The sequence below is a fragment of the Topomyia yanbarensis genome, chromosome 3 (genome assembly GCF_030247195.1).
Source record: "Topomyia yanbarensis strain Yona2022 chromosome 3, ASM3024719v1, whole genome shotgun sequence".
Classification (NCBI taxonomy): Eukaryota; Metazoa; Arthropoda; class Insecta; order Diptera; family Culicidae; genus Topomyia; species Topomyia yanbarensis.
The window spans coordinates 415,538,167-415,561,103 of NC_080672.1; the positions used below are offsets into that span (position 1 = coordinate 415,538,167).

At 42.2% G+C, this 22,937-nt stretch overlaps 1 protein-coding gene across 8 annotated transcripts in view; it reads right to left on the reverse strand.

Moving 5' to 3' along the window:
* Window positions 1–22,937, reverse strand: part of LOC131690174 (titin) — a 413,707-nt gene that overhangs the window by 35,070 nt on the left and 355,700 nt on the right. For 5 of the 8 annotated variants that reach the window (XM_058975744.1, XM_058975739.1, XM_058975738.1 and 2 more), the window contains 5 exons: window positions 15,482–17,300; window positions 15,029–15,399; window positions 12,052–14,790; window positions 10,041–11,562; window positions 8,940–9,392 (listed from right to left, as the gene is read on the reverse strand). In XM_058975744.1, coding sequence (XP_058831727.1) covers window positions 8,940–9,392; window positions 10,041–11,562; window positions 12,052–14,790; window positions 15,029–15,399; window positions 15,482–17,300 — 6,904 coding nt within the window. The remainder of the gene's footprint in view (window positions 1–8,939; window positions 9,393–10,040; window positions 11,563–12,051; window positions 14,791–15,028; window positions 15,400–15,481; window positions 17,301–22,937) is intronic. The other 3 variants (XM_058975743.1, XM_058975741.1, XM_058975746.1) reach the window with 3 other exon arrangements.

A 22,937-nucleotide genomic window follows, 5' to 3' on the forward strand; every position in this document is an offset into this window, starting at 1 on the left:
CCACAAACAGATGATAAGTTGACAAGTTGTATTCCCAAAATATAGGGTTAGTCTTCTAAAGAGCAATTAAAATCGAGAGCTCTTACCTAGTTGTATTGGTTCGTATTGGTAAAAAATTCAATATTAAATTTCCGGATATAAATATAGATAGATAACTCAGATATCCTAACAACTTCTTCAAACACGTTCAAAGTTTTTAGAGTTGGTTTCAGTAACTGCACAAATTTGAACAAGATTTTCAGGTTCCACAAAGTATCCCAAAGTTTGTTTCAGCTTCAGTCTTCTGACCTATAATACTAATCCGATTTTCTCGATGCGAATAATCTGTTGAGTTTATCGGTGATCTGTCCCACCATCGCAAGAAACAAAATACAGTTCAGTTACTGGGTCCGATAACATTTTATGAATTTGTTTATCATCGAAGAAATTATTCATGTTTTCAACCCAGAGTTAATATTGGCTTAAAGGTACCAATAGTATTCCCCATTTGTCTTCATGAGAGAAAGCCCTCATCGTCCATTATAGGAATTCGCGTTGCTCTGTACTTCAAATGAACGAACTGCACGAACTTTAATTTTAATGTCTAGAACATTGAATACCAGTCGAATTTTGCAGAAATATTATTCGGGATTCTTGTGTATTCCTACTCAAATTCATCAACCGATTACGATTCGATTGGCTACGGAATTCAAAACATGCATGATTGTCTATTTGATGTCATGACATCGAATACGTATTATTTTTACTAAACTTCCGTAGAATTCTGAAGAAATTTTGAAAATTCCGTAGATTTCACGAGTTAATCCGTAGATCCGTAGAAAGGACAGAAATCCGTAGATCTACGGGAAAATCCGTAGGGTTGGCCACCCTATCATACTTGAAATGCAGACAATTTTCACAGTTCGAATTGTTATTTTTGTGAAATCATTTTTTTTTTTCAATTCTGTTAAAACATGAACCAAATCAACGCAGAATTTTGTTACTCAATCCTAGGAGGCTGGTCAACAAACAATTGTCTCGCTTTCCACTACAGCTTTCCGCGCCTACTGCAATTGCTTGTTGACGGATGCTAAGGTTACTACTGCCAATCATTCATATTACAGGTGTTAAATTTTTATCCGAAATTCGACCAGCAATTGATTATTTCAATCTACAAGGATCATCGAACATCTACACAGCCGTACAACATCGAAAGCATTAGAAAGGGGGATCAACTGCGGCTATCAGTTGGGCTATAAATATACAGGGTGTTTGGTTCATGGTTAAGAATCTCTTGGGGGGTGATAGACTGCCATATTTGCAGAAAAAAATTGTTCTACACATACCATCAAATCTCAACCGTTACAGAGTTATTGAACTTTTTGTGTAAAAAAGATGGGTGGGTAATGTCTGCGACATAACCGGAGAGATGTAGAATACATAAGGAACACGTTCTTCAAATATGTTGATACTCATTAGGATTTTCGGACAAAAGCTGATTTGGGCGAGGAATATTTCAAATTATTCTTTACAAAAATGATGGTGGTCCTGAAAAGGACCGGTTTTGTTGGCGTTGTTGGCCTTGGTGAGGGAGATGGCTAACGATGAAATTAATTGTTAGCATGAGGAAGTCGCGTAGTACTGGCCAATGGAAGAACAGATAATAATTGATTCCTGAAAATCAATTTTTCTTTATTCATGTAAATTATACATACTTACAAATCTAACAGAAGATTCCTGATCATATTTCTGAATCATTAGTGCGAACATTGTGTAATTTGGTTAAGTACAATGAAAGTTACAAACTTTCCAAACTCGACCTTCTGTTCATTCAGAAATATTGAAATGGGGTGTCGTGGTCACAATAAAAAAAGATGGGTGGGTAATGTCTGTCACATAACCGGAGCGTCGTGATTTCAATTCGAGACGTTAATTTAAATCTAATAATATTCAACAGAATCCCGTTTGAATGGGAAATTTTCAAATAATTCTCTATGGTAATAATGGTGGTTCTGAAAAGAACCTTTGGTATCGGCGTTGGTGTTGATGGTGATGCGCTGGATCGTTGGATATTTTTGGCATGATAGTTACGTGCCTGGCGAACTGTTTTGTAGCCTCGAACAAAACGACAAGACTGGCTTCTTCGGGTACCATTACGGCTGAACTTTATAAACTTAGCTCGACTTTGAAATCTTGCACAATCTCACGAATCAGACACTAGTAGGGCCATTTTGTTTGCTACTAGCACGGAGCTGCACAAAAAAACCATTTAATGCAGTTAGTTCACGGGGGCTGCCAAAAAGCTTGAATAGAAGCATGCGACTTCAACGTTTCTCTTAAACACATGCAACAACACATTCGTTTTGGTAATACTGATAATAACAGTAGAAAGGAATGGAAAAGCAGTGCACGAAACGAGCGAGAGGATAATTTAAATTTTTGTTCCGTGTGCAAGCTACTTCTTTCCACCCAACGTATTATGTTGCTTGTTGAAAATTTGCTACACACCTTAAAATAAAAGTTTCAGTTTAACTCTCACTAGAACACAATTGATTGGTCCTGAAAAGAACCGTTGCTTTTATTGTAATTTACGCCCACTCCCACAAACCGACCAAGTAGGCATCAGTGGCTTCATTACGGCTGAGTTTTGTAAGCGTAGCTCGACTTTGAAGTAATACACAACCTTACGAACCAGACGCTGGAATGTTAGCCAGCGGATTAGTTGCTCCGTTGCCCTTTAGTTGGGGCGAAATACAAGCATGGCGACAGTTCCTGATCGGTAGTTGGTTGCGATGGGCCACCAGTAGCTGGGGCACTTTTGCGGACCGTCATCATCGCCAACTGCTTTCCTCCGGTGGACTGGCTGCTTGCTAGTGCTTGAACGAATACGAATGATGAGAAAAACCGACCGACCAATATTCATATATGAAAACACGAGAAAGCACTACTATCGCTCTCCCGCTCGTTTTCGTGCCATTCCTGTGCCTTTCCTTTCCGTTCGGCTACCAATACTAGCATAACCAAAACGAATATTCTGTCTTTCCATCGCCTTCAATCTAGTGGCCAATGCTAGCAAACTTGCATGTTCAGTTTTTCAATAACAACATTCCAACAATATTTTCAAAGAATGTTGCAGATTTGAAAAGAAGGAAGGAGAAGATTTTCACAAATTTAAATTCTTTTGTTTTATTTGTTAGCGCTGATAAAGGCTATTTAGTTTGCTACTAGCAAGGAGCTGCACAAACAAATCGATTTATGCAGTTAATCAACGGAGGCTGCCAAAAAGTTCGAATAAAAGCATGCGACTAGTGTACTTTGCATGTTCTATATTTTATCAATACTAGAGAGGATCAATAAAATAATTCAAATTGTTATAGCGACATGCAATTGTGGCAACACTGGCCATGAGATGGTGGGGGAACACACACATTCGTTTTAGTTATGATGGTAGTAGCAGCAGAAAAGAATGGAAAAGCAGTGCACGAAAACGAGCGAGAGAAGATAATTTAAATTCTCTTTCTTTCTTTCCACACATCGTATTTCTTATATTGCTTTCTGAAAATTATTTGTTATACACCATAAAATGTAAATTTCAGTTTAACTCTTATTAGAACACAATTAATTGGTCCTGTAAAGAACCGTTTATTGTTTTATTGCGGGAGCATAATTCAGACGCACTCCCCGCGGACACGGTGAGCTAGAAAGCACTATATTCTCGAACAAACCGACCAAGTAGGCATCGTTGGCTTCTCGGGGCATCATTACGACTGAGCTTTGTAAGCGTAGCTCGACTTTGCAGTCCTGCACAATCTCACGACCCAGACGCTGGAACGATAGCCTACTCTGTTGCCCTTTAGTTGGGGCGAAATTCTTGCAGGGCGACAGTTCCTGATCGGGTTGCGATGAGTCACCAGTAGCTGGGGCACTTTTTCCGCCGTCGTCATCGCCGACTGCTTTTCTTCGGTGGACTGGCTGCTTGCTAGTGCTTGAACGAATACGAATGATGAGAAAAACCGACCGACAGATATTTATATAATCGCGCTAATATGCACTACTATCGCTTTCTCCCTCGTTCTCGTGCCGTGCATGAGCCTTTCCTTTCCGTCCGGCTTCTAATGGCCTAACCAAAGGAATATGCCGTCTTTCCCCCACCAAGTGCTCTCGTCAAGCAACCCAATGCGAATAACCATACGAACAAACATGTAGTGGACCTATATATAAACTTTTCATTATTTTATTGTTCGGTTGGTCTACCATAACGACGGCTCTGTGCGGGATGGGCTGAAAATTTTCACTTTTCGGAGTCGTTTTCGAAAGATTTTTCAAAACACATTTTTTTGTTATTAGTACATGTTATACATACTTCAAATTTTAATACAGCATAGAGGAACAAATTTTCAACAAATTGGCCTAAAAATCAAATCATTCTGTTAAGTATGATAAAAGTTATTAACGTTCAAAATCTGACGCGGCGCCGCAGCCGATATTTTGAAACGGGACCCCTATATTGAAACCTTAAATGTATTCTACATTAAAACTTATTTGTCTTAAAATACCTCTAACTTTAAAAGTATACTTTGTATTTTGAATGTTTAGTTCCATTCGAAAGGTGAGAAAATTTCGCATTGAGTGATGCCCTCACATGTTTCAGCTAATGAGTTTAAATAGCCTTTTCAAAGTAATTTATTGAAAATTAAACAATTTTATTCGATTTTTCGTTCATTTCATGAAAATCCTAATAGAAAACCTCATCATTTTAATAATCCAGATTGTTAGTCTTGAAGAGCTGCATAATTCGTTCTTTGACATGATACACTTACCTTTTCTTATTTTCATGAGTTATTATTATTGGGTTATTAAACTTGGCTAATTTTATCCCATTTTCACTAATACTAGCTCTAATTGAAAAAGTATGGCACTTATTGTTCTTTTTTCTTTTTATTCGAAAGCCAGGAAAATTTTACAGAGAAAAATGTTTTAATACCTTTCAGTTAAGTGAAATTAGTATTCTTTTAGAAGTAAATTAGTTTAAAGTTAGTGCTATTGTTAGCATTTTCGTTAATTTTCTTAAAATAGTAAATAATAAACATCACCATTATTATCATGGAAATAATGCATCTCAGCAAATTCTACAGTTCTTTCTTTGATTCCATCCAATTATCTCTTTTGGTTTCGACGCAAAATCGTTTTTATCACATCGTTTCATATGCAAAAATAACGATTTCGAACCCACTACATTTGTGGCGAGCTCATGCTGTGTTACCTATTAAATAGCAGCAAAATGAAAAGAAATATAGACAAAGTGTCAAATGAAAAGTTATAGAGAACATAAAGGGGCATCACATGAACAATAGTAACGATAAATTTTGTTGATTAATATTAGAATAATTACAAAACTCTCCAAAAAACACAAATTTTGAGTTATTTCGTTAGAAAAAAATCATTTAGTACCCTTAACTAAAAGATATTTGTACATACACTGATAGGAAATTTTCTCTATCTTGTAAATAACGATATAAAGCATATTTTTTAGATTAGAGTATTTTAAGCACTTGCAAGTCGGGTACAGTAAAAGTATAGTGATGAAATTACAAAGACAGGAGAAGAGATAGGAATATGACGTCCAAGAACAAATTATGAATCGTCCTAAAACCTAACTTTTGGATAATGGATATTGCTATAAGCATACTTCATTATTTCGAGAAAATTAGCAAAAACCTCAAAAACACTGACTTTTAACTACTTTACAGCTAAAAGCTTATTAAAACTAATTAACTAAAAGATATGAGAACACCATTTAATAGGAAATTTTCTCACCTTTCGAATGGAACTAAAATATTTAAAATACAAAGTATACTTTTAAAGTTAGAGGTATTTTAAGACAAATAAGTTTTTTACACAAAAAGTTCAATAACTCTGTAACGGTTGAGATTTGACGGTATGTGTAGAACAATTTTTTTCTCCAAATATGACAGGCTATCACCCGCCGAGAGGTTCTTAACCATAAACCAAACACCCTGTATGTATTACTTAAAATATTTTTGTTTTGGAATTGCTTCCCGAATAAGCTTTTAAAATTACATTCAATTTCATGATTAGTGTATCTACGTGTATGCATTCAACTTTTAAGCCCCTCCAGAAACAAAATCATGTCTACAGGCCTGGGTTTGAGCCATTAAGCTGGACACGAATTGTAATTTATTCTATATCATGGATGATATCATACTTAAAATGCAGACAATTTTCACAGTTCGAATTGTTATTTTTTGTGCAACCATTTTTTTGCCTTTCTCATATAAAGAAAGGCTATGCAATCACTGTAAAAATATAAAGAAAGGCTATGCAATCACTGTAAAAATCGACTTTTTAACCGAGGCCCGGAGGGCCGAGTGTCATACACCATTCGATTCAGTTCGTCGAGATCGGCAAATGTCTGTGTGTGTGTATGTATGTGTGTGTGTGTGTATGTGTGTGTGTATGTGTGTGTGTGTCATTTAAACTCACACAATTTTCTCAGAGATGGCTGAACCGATTTTCGCAAACTTAGTTTCATCTGAAAGGTATAACGCTCCCATAAGCTGCTATTGAATTTTTAGTTGATCCGACTTCCGGTTCCGGAGTTACGGGTTGAAGAGTGCGGTCACACAGCAAATTCCCATATAAACTGGTACCACCATGATGTTCAAATGATGTAAAACATATTAAAATTGATGTAACATTACTCTAGTTTGCGGGTCTGGATCACTAATGATCAATCAAAGCAGCTTTGACCACATTGGCCACCTATGACAGGTCATGACGCCCCCGGGGAACTCGCCAAGTTCCTAAGCTAATGTCACACCCATTCCCCAACGAATTCTCTACCGATTTTTACAAACTTGATTTCAAATGAAAGATACAGTAATGCCATTGACTGCTGCTGAATTTCATTCGGTTCTGACTCTTGCTTCCGGAGTTACAGGGGTGTTAGTAAGGATACACTGGAATTTCCCATATAAATCGGTACAATCGTAATACCTCAGAGGCTAAAAACTATTGAAATTGTCACCAAATAACTTCTAATCGCAGATCTAGATCACTGATTGGCAATCAAACATTCTTTGAATATATTGCCTACTATCGACGATTCCGGAAGTCCGGAATTCCGGGCATATTCCACAATTAAAGTCAAATCGGTTCTTCGGTGATGACTGAACCGATTTTCTCAAAGTCAAGTCTCAAATGGAAGACAAAATATGCAGTTGAGTATTGCGTCGCCGCCCCCCTCCCTCCCTCCGTCTTGCCCTTACACCTCCATCCTTCATCACTCCCCTCCCCTTGGACCACCCTCACGCCCGCATTTCCTGCATCCATCCCGTATACCGAAATAAGATGAAGGATTTCTGACGCATCCTCCACTCCCACTCTACTAACCCCCCATTCCCTCCACTTTAAAACCCATTCCACCATCATTTCAAAATATAATCACATGAAAATACTATTGAACTCATGCTGATTAAGCTAAATATTATTCTTTTGCCTTTCTCATATAGAAAGGTTATGCGATTGCTCCAAAAACCGACTTTCTAACCGACTCATAACATTCGACTCAGTTCGCCGAGATCGCAAAATATCTGTGTGTATGTATGTGTGTATGTATGTGTGTATGTATGTATGTATGTATGTATGTATGTATGTATGTATGTATGTATGTGTGTATGTGCGGATTTGTTAACAAAATGTCCACATCGGTTTCTCGGAGATGACTGAACCGATTTTTACAAACTAAGATTCAAATGAAAGGTATAATATTCCCATAGGTTGCTATTGAATTTCATTTTCAACCGACATCTTGTTCCGGATTACGAGTTGAAGAGTATGGTTACAAAACAAAATTTGTTGATTTGTCCATATCGGTTTCTCGGAATTTTCTGAACCGATTTTGACAAACTTGATGTTAAATGAAAGGTCCATCAGCTGCTGTTGAATTTTGTGTGGATACGAGTTCTGGTTCCTGAATTACAGGGTGATACGTACGATCACGCAGCAAATCCCGATTCTAACGAATTCTGCGATGAATGTAAAAAGGTGAATTTTTTTCCAAAATGTAAACACATTTGTTGAATTTGTAGATCTAGGTCACCAACAGTCATTCAAAGTCTCTTTGGCCACACTGGCCACCATCCACGGATCCGGAAGCATCCAAATTCAGAATAACGGTTATATTGGTTTCTCGAAAATGGCTAGATTTGCTCAACTTAGTCTCAAATGAAAGGTGTTGCGTCCCCAGAAACTGATATTAAATTCCATCTCCATCCGACTTCCAGCACCGGAGTTACGGGTTGTGGAGGTCGATCACATAGAAAACTCCGATTCAAACCGATACCGCGATGAATGCAAAAGGGTGCTCTTATATATACTTACCAAGTGTAATAAGAATGAAAAACATTACCATAATGTTATATTGTACGAACCAGCTACTAAATCATAGTTTGGAGAAATGAGAAAGGCACAATTGCACCTCTAGGTGGATTAAAACAGGTTTTTCAATTCTGTTAAAACATGAACCAAATCAACGCAGAATTTTGTTACTCAATCCTAGGAGGCTGGTCAACAAACAATTGCCTCGCATTCCACTACAGCTTTCCGCGCCTACTGCAATTGCTTGTTGACAGATGCTAAGGTTACTACTGCCAATCAATCATATTACAGGTGTTAAATTTTTATCCGAAACTCGACCAGCAATTGATTATTTCAATCTACAAGGATCATCCAACATCTACATAGCCGTACAACATCGAAAGCATTAGAAAGGGGGATCAACTGCGGCTACCAGTTGGGCTATAAATAAACAGCGACAGCACAATCGTCAACAGGCGCACCACCCTAACCCTAGCGGGAGAAGGGGTTCTGATATGTGCGAGCGTGCATCCAATGCTGTGCATGCTGCCCTGTGGGGGGAGGCTCTGTAACAATCTAACCTGGAGTGGTACAACAGGAGGACGAAGTCCTAAAACTTTCGACGCGTGGTGTCGACCGTCCACTACCGGTTCCGGTTCCCGCTCCCGTTGGGTAGCTGTACCGCTGCTGATACCGGCTGTCCTGCAAGTCCGTCGCCGGAACGGAAGCCGACCGGCGGAACGGTGCTGTCGGACTGGCACAGTTCCGATAGTAGTCCTTGGTACGTTCGTGTAGTACCGGAACCTCCAGCGAGTGAGCACCGTGCGATCCGAACGGAGCAGGGCTTAGATAGAGGGGATGTTTTGGTTTTTGTTCCTGGTTGCTGCTACCGGTGGCAAGCGGCTGTTGTTTTTTACTGCTACCGCCTCCAACAGCGATCCGGTGACCTTCGCCCGGGAAGATTATACCGAATTCGTACCCGAAATCGTACTTGAAGTAGATGATTCCGGTATCCGGATCGACGTGTTTGGTGCCTGGTTTATGTTCGGAGTCGGTCGGTCGGTCGCGGGTGATTTGAAGGACATTTGTCACATAAATTACGATTGCGGTAGAAGACATTTATGTACGGTTCGAGTAGAAGGAAGAGGGTGGTATAAATCAAGTTTCGTATTATTTTTCGGATCGACGAAAAAGAAACATATGGTGTAATAAAAATGTTTGTGAGTGTTTGGCTTACGTGTGAGGAAAAATTCTGTTATTTTTAAAATCAAAGTGAGCTATGAAAGGGGTTGGGAAACAAACGCACGAAAATTATGAACGAAAAAGAAAGACAAACAAAAATTCGTTCGAAACTAGAAAAAAAGAATTAAAAACTCAATTCAAACTCGGAGAGAAACAAATCAAAGCGAATCAAATGTTTGAGAGATTGAGAAGAGACAAACGAAAAAAGAAAATGAAGACGGGAATGAATGGGAACGAGAGGATGGTTGATTACCACATAAAAATAGATGCAATTTGAGGCTTTGAACAATAATTTCACAACTGCGGGGTTGGCCCGGTCACTCGAAAAACTTTTTTCGAGCTGTCAGCTGACTAGTTTATGAGCAGCAGCTGATTCGGCCTCAAGTTGCACATTGAAATGGACGCTCGAGTTAAGAAAAAAATCATCTTTTTGTACTCACCGTACTGGGACACCCTCGATTCCTCTCGGTAGGCCTGAGCGTTGCTGGCCGGCGGAGCCGGTGTCGGAACTGCTGCGGCAGCAGCAGCAGCGGGTTCTACCGGAACCTGATAACCGTAGGCATTCTTCAGGATCGGTTTGATCGGAGTCTTCCGCATGTCGGTCATCACCTCGTTGCTAAAGTGGTACGCCTTGGTTTTGAAGGATTGTGACATACTTTCCGCCTGGTTGGTTGCCTTCTGGATGTAGTTGATCGGGGCCACTCGGTGCGCTTTCACAGCCATATCGTCACGCAGGTTGGACACGTGCGAAGTTGCCAGTCGTTTCGCCGAGAACGAGGACTGACGGTTCAGGGTTTGGGTTTGCAGGACTTGAACCGATTCGGATGATTGTTGTTGTTGCGTTTGTTGTGATTGGATGGGTTGAACCAGACTGCTGAGATCGATTTTCGACGGCATCAGTACTGGACCGACATCGAACTCCATGGGGGTTTGGATTCGTTCAGCTGATGATCGTGGGACGCTGGCCGATCGCGATTGTTTGAAGTTGGGTCTGACGCTGCGGTAGTGTGGTTCGTCACTGTCCGACGGGTTGGGCGTCCACATCGGGCGGATGCGCGTTCCGTCGAATTCGTGATCACTGTCGCGGAACTCTCCCGGAGTGAAACGACCCGGTCGCTGTGTGATGGTGATCGGTTGATGATCCTGTTTCTGTGGTTGGTTAGCGTACTGAGGGGCGGGTTCCAGGTTGATGACACGTTGAGTTTGGGACATGTTGACGACGCGATTGCTTGATTCTGTCATTTCCTTCATGTGCAGAGTGTTGGAGGTTTCGGTTGCGATCGTGTTGTGAACTGGTTCGCCGGTGACGGAGGTGTAGTATAGTGCCGGTTTTGGTTCTACCGATGGGAAGGATTGATAGCTCTGCTGTTGGTAGCTTTGTTGTTGATAACTTTGCTGTTGGTAGGATTTGAAGGAAGAACTATTCTGTTGCTGGAAGGACTGCTGAGTGCTTTGACTTTGGGAGTAGCTGATGGGCGTTGGTTTTTCGATCTTGGGCGTTTCGCTGAGTACGGGAGCTTGTTTAATTTTATCGATCGGATCAAATACTGATGGCGGTGCAGCAGCCGGACCAGTTTCGTGTGGTTTCGGTGGGTTGAACACCGGATGGACCGGTTTGTAAGCCAGATCGGCTGGACCGGTTGGGGTCGGTTTCCACACAGGAGTAGTAGCCTTCTTCTCGAAGTCACTCTCGTAATCACTCGCCGAAGGATAACCATTTTGTTGGGGAGCTTGAGAGGGGGTGAAGATCGGTGTTGGCTCAACGGCTGGAGTTGGTTCGGGTGCTGCAGGTTCTGGGACCGGTTCTGGTTGTGGCTCTGGTTGAACGGCTGCTGGAACTGGTACCTTCTTGAGCGTTGGAAGTGGCTCCTCCGTTGGCAGTACCTTGACAGGTTGCAAATCTTCCGGCAAGTCGTTGTTGGTGAGGAAGTTCTTAATTCCTTCTTCGACCGTTCGGGATTCCTGGTACGATCGCAAATAAATGAAACAGAAGAAAAGAAACAATTAGAAATAAAAGGTCCGAGTACAACAACAGTTCGAGCCAGGAATTTCACATTGACACACAAATTGCAAGCGTTGCGATCGCGCCTGGCTGCTACTTATTTTAGCGCGATCGCGATCATGTTTGTTAGACGGGGCCTGCCGCAGAGATAGGGTGAGCGTCTTTGCGACGCTGTGAGGTAAAAATAAACTTTGACATAGATCGATACAATTCGGTTTGGTCCCGTCGTCGTCACTCGGGGTTACAAACGCAACAAGCTAGCGAATGATCTTTGTTAAATAATCAGTAAACTAAAAACAAAAAAAAATCATGCAACATTAGGCAACTTAAGAGATACGCTTATCAGTGTATCACAGCGAGGGGGTTAGGCAATAGCACACACGCACGCACGCACGAACGAACGCATTCACGAGACATCAATCAAGCGCTGTCAAGCAATTTGTTCGAACCTTGATCGTCTCTTCGGTGACTACTTTCTGCTCTGACTGTTGTTGTTGTTGTTGAGGCGGTTGTTGATCTTCGGCACTGACATCATTGGTCACGGTCGATGCTGCCGCAACCGATGCGTCCTCAACCTTCGATTCCACCGCCTTCTGTTCATCATGTACCTCGCTTGAACCAATCACCAAACCTCCGCTCTCGATCTTCGTGCTGCTGCTGGTACTGTAGCTCTCAAACTTCTGCTCGCTGAACGAAACCGTCTTCTGGACCTCCTCCGTATCGGCCAAATAGCCGCTAACTCCGTTCATCTTCCTGCTCACGTCCATATCGCTCTCGTACTCACTCTCGGTCGCCGTGAAGGGACTCTTGGCGCCTCCAACGGTTGGCGTACTCTTCGCCGCTTCCGATGGCTGCTCGAACGAGCCAGGAGCGATCCCGGCGGTATCCGACTGTCCCGCTGGTGGCTTTTTGCGGGGGCTTGGCGGGATAATCTTGACACCGCCAGCCGGAACACGTTCCGGCACTTTATCCATGCTCTCGAACAGTGACTGTTCGATCTTCTCACGATAGTAGGAGCTCTTGCGTTCGTTCGACGACAGCTTCGGAGCGTAACCGATCGTCGGCTGCGGTCCCGGTTCGAGTCCTATTTCGGCCGGGGTGTAGCCAAAGTCGGACGGTAGAGTGAGGGGTGCTTTCGCCGGCGAGTAGGCCATCTGTTGGATCATACGGGGGGCTTTCAGATCGTAGGTGTCCTGCTGCTTGAGCGACTGCTCGAACAGTTGCTTCGTTTCCTTGACCGATTTTTTCTTGTAGATTTCCTCCTGCTGTTCGTAGTACTGTTGCTCCTGGGCAAAGTCTGTGAACTGAGGCGGTTGCGGCTCCGGTTGGTAGTGAGGAATTGCCGTTGGCGGGAAGGGTTCGAGAGCTGGAGCGTAGGATTGTGGGATAGGAGCTGGAGCGTATGGTTCAGGGGCTGGAGTGAAGGTTTGGGGAGCCGGAGTCGGAGCGAAGGTCTGCGGACTTGGATCGAAGGCGGCCGTCTGGATCGGTTGGAAATCGAGCGGAGTGGAGGAGTAGTGCTGTTGGCTGGGCGTGATGGAAGGTGGAGGGAGTGGCTTGAACGGCTGCGGGGTTTGATTGTAGGATGGTCCAGAAATGAACGTTACGTTAGACGGAGCTGAAGCTAGGGAGTGATGGACCGGTGGTTCGGGAGCTGGCGCTGGCTTGAATTTTGGTGCTACAGGTGCTGGAGCGGGTGCAAATTGTTGCGGTGTAGGCTTGAAAGGTTGGGAAGCTGGTGCCGGGGTGAACGTTTTGGGTGGTTGAGCAGGTTGAGGTTTTGGTACGAAGACCTGTACGGGAGCTGGTGCGGGAACGAAGGTTTTAGGTATTGGGACAGGTTGCGGCGCTGGAACGAAAGTTGGTGCGGGGGCTGGGGCAAAAGTTGGTTGAGGTGCTTGGATCGGAGCTGGTTCGGACGGTTTGAACGGTTGATATTGCATCGATTGCGAGTATTGTTGCTGAGACATTGACGACTGCTGGAACTGGTGAGTCGAAGAAAACGACGAATACATCTGCTGTTGTTGATTCAGCTGCTGTTGTTGTTGTTGTTGGCTACAGAAGTTGTTCTGCACTGGCTGAAATTCGGATTTAGGCGTTGAGCGTTTACTATCCTCGAGTGATTGTTTACGAGCAGTAGTGGAAGCAGTAGAAGAAGTGGTTGATGACTTGGTGCGTGGTAATGTGACGAAGCCGGATGTTTTTGGAGCGGTCCATAGTCTCTCCATTGCGATGGCTTCCGCCGATGGACGAGGAGACGAGCTACGTGCTCGCTCCGGATGTGGTGTGGTGGTTGCTTGTGGTCGAATGATGGGTACCTCTTGGGCTACGATCTTGGGAATTCGGAGGGAAGGAGTCGGGTCGTGTTTCGGAATGAGGGGCGTTTCGGATATCGAAGGATGCGGTTCTTGGTGATAGATCGGAGGAGTCGGTATGGTGACAGCTCGTGGCTGAAGGAACTCGACCTTTTTGGTCGTTTGATAGCTACTGGAGGTCGTTGTTTCGCTTGTTGATGACTGTTCAAAGGATGGACCGAATGAGGTTTGAGTTGCCGGTGGCTGATAGCTGTTTATATCTTGACCGGGAGAGTACGCTTGATAGATGAGTCTTTCTGGACCTACCAACTGATGTGTCTGATCGATAGCAACTGGTGTTTTAAGTGGTTTGAATGATTTGGGCTTTGGTATTGGCGCTGGAGGCGCTACCGGAGATTCAGACGTTCCATTCGAGGTGATTTTCTCGAAGAATTGGAACGCACTCCGCTTGGTTTCGGTTTTGAGTTCTTCTACCGGTTTCGGTTCCACCTGTGGGGTAGTTTGTGTGGCCTCAGTCTTACACAGCTGTGGTGGAGGCTGCATTTGTAGTGGTATTGGTGTTTGAGTTGCTCGAATTTGTGTCGCTACCCGGTCTGTGTTTGTAGCGCTTGTCTGTAGGTCAGTCTGTACCATCGTTCCTTCGGACACCTGGGGAATCGTGGGTGTTTGTGTGCGCTGTGAGAATGTAACCGGCAGATCGGGAAAACTGATCTTGTGCTCCATTCGCATAGTGGCCTCGGTCGTACGACGCGTTTCGGTTACGATCGTGGACTCTGTGGATGGACCTTGTAGCTTTGATTCAGCTGAAAACTCTTGATGGGCAGTGAAACCCGACTCACCGGGAATGCTTTCGCGCGGTTCATCGGGCGGTGGCTGTGTAGTAGAAAGTTTGGTGACAGACGCAGTGATGAGGTGTGGTGAAGATCGTTCAGAATGGTGAAAATAAAGTATGAAAGAGGAAGGAATGAAATTAGATTTTTTTTTGATAGAATTCGATCACAGATCTCGAAAAAATAATCGACAGAACTCTGTCAATCACCTAAAAACCCCTTTTCAGCCGCCTGATTATCTCCTAGATTTACACGTATACATCCACCCTACCGATAGTTACCTGCTGTACGTCCACGAAGGAAACACGTTTCTGCGATTGTTGTTGTTGCGGCAGCTGTGGCACAGGTTCCGCATCCAGCACAGCAATGTCGGCAATACTCTGCGCTTCACCGCCACCGTTCTTGGCCAGTACCATATACTTCCCGGCGTCAGCCAGATCAATCTGATCGAAGATCAGCTTGAAGCAAGGGCCAACCTGTTGTAGGGCGTAACTTCCCGGAAGCAGTGCGTCCTGAACGGGTTGGTTATCCTTGAACCAGTACACGGTCGGTTCCGGAGTTCCCGTCACTTCGGCGCTCAGGATAACTCGATCACCACGGTTGACACTCTGGGCCTGCAGGCGTCTACCGAACACCGGTGGAAATATAGACTCTATTCCGGCGAGAAAAGAATAGGAAAGATAGATAGAAAGGAAACACACACACACACGCGCGGAACACTGCTTGATTCTTACTTTTGACGACCAGATCGGCGGTGGTCGATGTGGCACCGGCCGCGTTCGATGCCGTAGCGGTGTAACGTCCTGCGTCGTTGGTCGATACGTTCTTCAGCTCGAGTACGATCTTGTTGAGCGAATAGGACAAACTGATACGCTCTCCGTCCGGCTGCAGCTGGGCGTCATTCTTCGTAACGCTCACTTCGGGCGTCGGATACCCGTCGATGATTCCCTCGAACACCACGTCGGCTCCTTGATCGACGATCTTGCCATTGAACGGCGATACGAAGCGGGGTGCCGAACTGCGTCTAGCTGGCTTGCCGGTGCTGATCTGACCCGAATTAGCGATGATCGTTTCGTGCATTTCGGAGGTGTTGTTGTTAGCGATATTAATGATCGAGGATTCCTGCTGAATCGACGGCGGCAGATCGTTCGATTGATGGAACTGCGAGAACTGCTTCGATTCCGACACTTCCGGAGGTTTATCACCGACTTTCTTGAACGAGCGATCCAAATGAGCGGATTGCGCGTGGACCTCGGATTGGGACACTCCGTTCTCGACCAGCGTCGAGGAGGAATAGGACGAGGTTGAAGTGGTTACCTGCTTCTGAAGCGTCACCGTTGACGAACCAGTATTGTCAACCTGAAGCATCGATTCAGCCATGGTCTGCGGTTGAAAGGGTACCGCTCCAAACACATCCGCCAGTTTGATAAACGCCACACACTGTGCGTGACCAGCTTCGTTCTCGGCCAGACAAGTGATCTTACCAGCCAACTCCGGCACGACCTCCGGAATTGCCAGCACCTGACGATCTCCACTAGTCGACACTAGAAAATCATGTCCCTGCACTGGCCTATCGTTGAAGAACCATCGAATCTTTGGCTGCGGTTTACCCACAACTATACACTCAAACTTCGTCGAGTCGTGCAGCTTCACGGTACGATCGGCAAACAGTTCCTTAAACGTCGGACACACAACACTATCGCTCAGGAATGCCGGCACGGTTTCAAACTCCGGCGCATTAACCGACTTCACGATCAGATTCGAGAAACACTTCGCTTCCCCGGATGGATTAAAGGCTTTCACCGTATACACTCCCTTATCCTCCGGGAACACCTGTTCGATGATCAGCTTCACAACCCCGTCCTCACGGTACACCGATCGCACCCTTGGATTTTCTTCGATTTCACGATTGTTCACGAACCACCTGATACTCGGCCTGGGATCACCACTGACGGCACACTCGAACTGGCACTTTTCTCCATCCGTGGCGAGGATGTCACTTAGCAACCGCTCGAACTTGGGTGGCGCTCCCAGCACGGGCAGGACCCGTTCGGCCGGTTGACGTACGGCTGGTTCCGCGATGTTCAGTGGTGTTACAATTAGATTACACTTGCTCGAAGCTTCACCAGCGCTATTAATAGCGACAACACGATACTCGCCACCATCTTCTTGAAATGCCTCACGTATCACCAGCGAGCAGCGATCACCTTGGAAGAGTAGCTGAAAATCGGTGGACTCCTTGACGGGCCGTTCGGCATGGTACCAGATCACTTCCGGTTCCGGCTGACCGATGATCACGCAATCCAGGCGGACCGGTTTTCCTTCGAACACTGCCACATCCTTGAGCTGGAGCTGGACGGACGGTTTTACTGGTTCCATATCACTGGCTAATTCGGAATCGGACGTTTCGTGAGGGAGCCGACCTTTCACAACAACATTACACGAGCAGGACTTTTCACCGGCGATATTCTTGGCAGTTAGCGTGTAGACACCAGCATCCTTCAGGAATGCCTCGTCTATGACCAATTGCGCTCTGCCGTTTTCGTAGAAGAACTAAAATGAAAACGGGAAAACGAGATTTTTCATTTTTCAGCTTTCCATCTGGCCCTGCGCGAATGAGCTGCTCTCGGCGAAGGAACTCACGACCCGATCGGGCCCCCGCTTCTGTGTGTTAGTGAGTTGCTTCACGTCGATTGTGCCGAGAAGTGGTGCAACAGCAACAATAATAATAGTGGGTGGACATTAAGAGCGGCCAGGGACGAACCTCCGGACAAGTCATTCACCTCTGAACTGTTTTCACTCTGCCTCGATGTGCCTCATTCCCATTGAAAAACTGAAACCGCCTACTGATCAATGAACGTAGTAGCCACAACAGGTGGGTCCTTTCTGTTCGAAACAGCAAAACTACCACCCTGCTGCAGCAAGCTGGCCATAAATCTGTGTGAAGATCATTTTCATCACTCACAGTTTATAGCCTTAGCCTAGCCTAGCCGCTGGTAGTCGTCGTGTGGGTAAGACACGATGAAAATTCTTCACTGGCCACGGTCGAAGCAGGCTTGGTGGCGCCTGCGCATTTCCAACTCATTTCCCGGCCATGAGACAATCGCATTCGTTTGGCGACATATGCACAAGGATGAAACCAACCAACGCGCGTCGGTCGTTCGTCGTCGTCGTCGTCTGCATGCTTGCGCGATGGTCGTAGTAGTTTCGCCTGCTATTTTTAAACTAATGTAATTAAATTTTACACAGAATTGGACCACTGAGAAGATAAATAACTTCGAATGTGTTTTCTTCGTTCTGGCCACCGGTTGAAGTTGTGCAGAAACCGACGCATCGATCACGATGCGGATGGAGTTTTGAGCGCACACTTGTGCTGGGAAATCAACATAAGGGTTTTCAACTGGTAGCGGGAAATCATTTGGAAAATTACGTTCAAATGCGACAGGTTTCTGAGAAGAGAATAATGGCACGAGAGAAGCAGGAAATGAAGACGACGACTGTCGGAGTTCAGAAGGTGAATTGCAAGATAGTTTGGAAGAGGGGGAAAAAGTTGATGTTTGGGAAATGTTCAGTTCGAGAGTGTGTTCTGAAATAGAGAGACAGCTGGTAGAGGGACAAATGTCTATGCTTTGGTGTAGAACGCAATCCGACTGGGTGGTTGCGAGAGATGAATGCATAATGACAGTAATGATCTGTTCGGTTTAGCTTCTTAGTTGCGTTTTTTTCTTTCCTTAGTTGAGGGACAGTGCTGCTAGGGTTGATTCTGTTTTGTTTTCGACCGTTTTTTTATGTAACTGGCTATTGAACCCACTTAATTCGAAAATTCTAAACTCATTGGAATGCTTTTCGTTACAGATAAAAGCGAACCCCCGCGGCAGATAATTGATTTTATATAAAGAGAGCAGACGTCCCGCATTTAGGCGAAATGTTCTGTGTCAAAATTCGTTCCTCGAAATGTCTCGCATTAGTTAGTGAAAATTCTTCTCAATTTATCATTATTTTAATTGAGCAATTCTTATCCGAAAAGTATCTGGAAGCTTGAGTTATAAGATTTGAACAAGTTGATTATTTTGAGTGGGTTAATTTTAATATTGTATTATAGTCGCATCAGGAATGCCTGCTCAAAATTTTAAACAAATCGGACAAGTTTAACTACCGGATCAAGATGTTAGATGTTTGTATGGTATTTTTCAAAAATTTAGAAGGATAAACACACTAGCTAATTTTTCTTCGCTAGGGGTCATTGTATGCATCAAAAGAATCTCTGCAAGTTGAAATAGGGAATAAAGTTTTATTGCCTACAGCTTTGTCGAAGACTACAATTAAATCCAGCTTTGTTGGGAGGCTTTTTATGAAGCGACGTATCAATCAGTTTCGCATGGGTCCTTACAGCCCATGGCAATAACTCAGTTGTCGATCCCGAAGAACTTTATTGTGGGCTTAGAACTTTAATAGTTGAGATTAGCAAAATTGTTTGTTTGCACAAATTTAAGCATATAATATGAGTCAGTTTTTGGATACAAAATTTTAGTTCAGCATTTCTTGTGACGAGATCATGTAATATTTTCGTCTTAGCAAGAACTGAGTACGTATACAAAATAATCAGATTGGAAGAGATTGCTTGCAACCTATACGCAGCGTTGCCAACCTTTTTCCATTTCTTACAAAAGAAATGTATAGGATTCGTTCAAACTTTGAAAACTTTTTCTGAGGCCCGGAGGGGCGAGTCTCATATACCAATCGATTCAGCTCGACAAATTGAGACAATGTCTGTATGTGTGTGTATGTGTGTATGTATGTATGTACAAAATGTCATGTAATTATCTCAGCAATGGCTGAACCGATCTTAACGAAACCAGTTTCAAATGAAAGGCCTAACGTTACCATCTGACACTATTATTTTTGTTTTTCGATTTGTTGTTTACTTTCTGAGATAAGGTGATCTTGTCAAAACAAGGCGGGTTTTAAGCAAATAACTTTCAAACAAAGCAAACAACTTTCACATCGCGCAAACTAGATAGAAATAAAAAGCATATGAAAATACCTTTCTAACAAGCTATAGATTGTCAAAATCCGTTCACAAGCGGCGGAGATATTAAACATTTTGTATTTTTATTCCTCCCTTACTAATTATCACTAATTAACCCATTCATGCCCATGTTGTTTGTGGACAACAACGTTTTTAAACAGATATAACTTTTAATTAGGGCAAAAATTGCTCACAAAAACAAGTAATGCTAATAAATGTGACTATTGCCTTTCATTTGAGTATTAATAGTTTCAAGGACCAGCTATAGAACTGAAGTTATTGCAATTAGTATGATTGGATTCCGATGGAGCAGTGCTGCCAGGAACAGTTTACGTTGACGACAGAAAATGAATTGTTCATATAACTTCGTTATGTTGCAATATTATTGAAAATGGATAACACTTATCAATTTGGACTGTCTTGGCTCCATTTTCCACGCAATTGGAGTAGCTTCTAGCACTGCGAGAGAAGCACCTATCTTTATGAAAAAAGGCTTTTCGTGTTTCTTGACCCCACCGTTTTCAATGAAAAATAGTTTTGAAACCCTACATGCACAAGAAAAAAGTTGGGCATGAAAGGGTTAAAAAGTAGACCGTTTCATACAGAGTATTGCTTTACTGGTGTTTTAGGGGCAAAACTAAACCGATTTTGATTATCGGGGTATGAAAACACATCTACGTGATTCAAGAAATTCGATATTGCAAAAAAAAAATGTAAATTACCTCTATAATAAATGAACTACTTCTCAAAAATTAATATGTAAGTTTATTTCAAAGACAAAATAATGTGCTCATAATGAATTTTTTTCTAGAGTTCATGTATTTATCCCTTGGATTAGGCGTTGCATTCAATCGTGAGGTAAATATTGATGGTATATTAATACATAGATCATCAAGTAATTCACCTAGTAGTGAGATAAAAGAATTCTCATATATTTATACTCGCGGCATCACCGAAAGCAACTGTATTTTTGAATCCCAAAACTCTAGCGAAAATTCAGCTCCTTTGCAATATTTAGGTTATTTATGCTGGTCATGACGTAAAAATTACTACTCACATTATTTATAATCAGGATGTAAGGAATCAATATATCGCATAATATATCTTTAAATATAAGGTTACGGCACTAAACATCATTTTCCATTTCTCACACGCCCCCTCTTCCTTTCACACTCTCACTCTCTATCACTTTCTCTCGCTTCCTTCGTGTTCCTGGAAACTGTCACGACTCACATATTTCTTGCTGTTTCTTAATCCATTTCTAAGTTGTGTGATAAGATCTTCTGATAACCTGAAACATTTATTAATGTCCAATCATGTGTTCGATGTAATTGTGGAGGTTTGAAAAGACAACACCTTTTTTTTCTGCCGTTACTCTGTAAATAGATTTTTGCTTTTTAGTGTAAGAAAAAAGCTTATTATTACATCCTACTTCGTAAGTGAATTATTTTATAGTCCTGAGAAAATTTGAAAAATGTTTGTAATATGAGAAAACTATAACTATTTTCAAATGTTCACACCCTCAAGATGAAAGGTGTATCCCTCCGAAACGTTGAACTATGGGTTGGTAGGCGACCAAAATTCGAAAAGTACATCAACTCCAATTTAATTCAGTTCTATTCAGAGCTTTTATATTCACGATAATTAAGGAAATTCATGGTTCTCTAGATAAATATTTAATTTAACTGGGTAATATGGATGTTTGAAGATGAAAATTTTAATAAGAGACATTCCACATGCGTTATTTAAACTTTTCGTATTTGAATTGAATTTTAAATGAATTATATGCTCAAATATGTCATGTGAAAAGTAAGAATATGTTTTTTGTGATGATATTATTGAAAATATATATTCATTGCATTGGTATGAACTATTATGGAGAATAACGGATCAAAGCCCAAAAATATCCACGAATTAGATCCGGTAAATAAGTCTCCTAAAGACCCCATTCTCGATGGGGGATACAAGTACAATGTTTCTTCTAACTTATCGTTGTCCATTTTTGCTCTATACTAAGTAAAATTTAATTGATGTTTAAATGACAGTCACAATTAGTAGAGAGGCGTTGGATGTACTGTGTACTGAAACGTTTGATCTACATTTTTGTCATACACATTACTGTGTAACAACAAATGAACACGAAGAAACGTATTTATTCGCAGAAAATTAAGATTTGTAATGTCAAGCATGCCTATCCATCTAGAGCAGTTTTATATCAAGTGACACTTTCAATGGCGCTTGCGTTTCCAACAAATTAAATACTTATCCTGAAAATTTGAACCATTTCTTTTTCGTAGTATTAGTATGTATAGGACTCATTTATTCATATTTCCTGAACGAGAATTCCGAACGAAATAATATACACGCTATAAGGATGACTGGAAAGAGAGTACATTATATCAATGCAAATGAATATTTTGAAAATTCTACCTGTCTCATTCACGAATCGCATTCTTTCTCTGTCGCTCTCTGTTAAAGGGGTTTGAAAGCATATGTGACCTTGTCTTACTTTACTATTTCCAATTGCGCATATTTACGCAGAAAAATCTTTTTTTTTGGGAATATGCAACCAAAATTATAATTTTGAATTCCAAAACAAATTTAACGTTCCAGGTTCCTGATAACTAATTAAGGTCCATCAATAAAGTAGAAATACCAGATAAGCGTAAACGACGCCAGCAAGAAATAAACAACGAAAACAAAAAGGTTAAAACAAAAAAGAATGAAAACTTTAGAAAGTTGATTGCATATTAATTAGCCATTTTTCAGATGATGGGATTATCAAAAACAATGTATAACTTTCCGATACAATAGTTCTCAAACTCGTACAATCCGGTTTATTCATTTACTTTATTCAAAAATGGTTTTCAATTTCATTCTAAATAGTCATTTTTTCAGTTTCTTCATTTCATGGATTTTATTCGTCTAGTTTATTTTATTCATTTTTAATATTTGACTAGTTTTAAGTATATGATTTTTGCATTTTAACTATTTGTTTCATTCAGCATTCTTTTTATTCATTTGGGTTCTTTTAATCTATTTTATTCATTTCATTCTTTGGATTCACTCTGATCAGTTAATTTTTTTGCACATTTTATTCATATCATTCATTTAACTTATTTTATTCATTTTTTTTCTTTTGTTTTTTCCAGTTTTTAGTT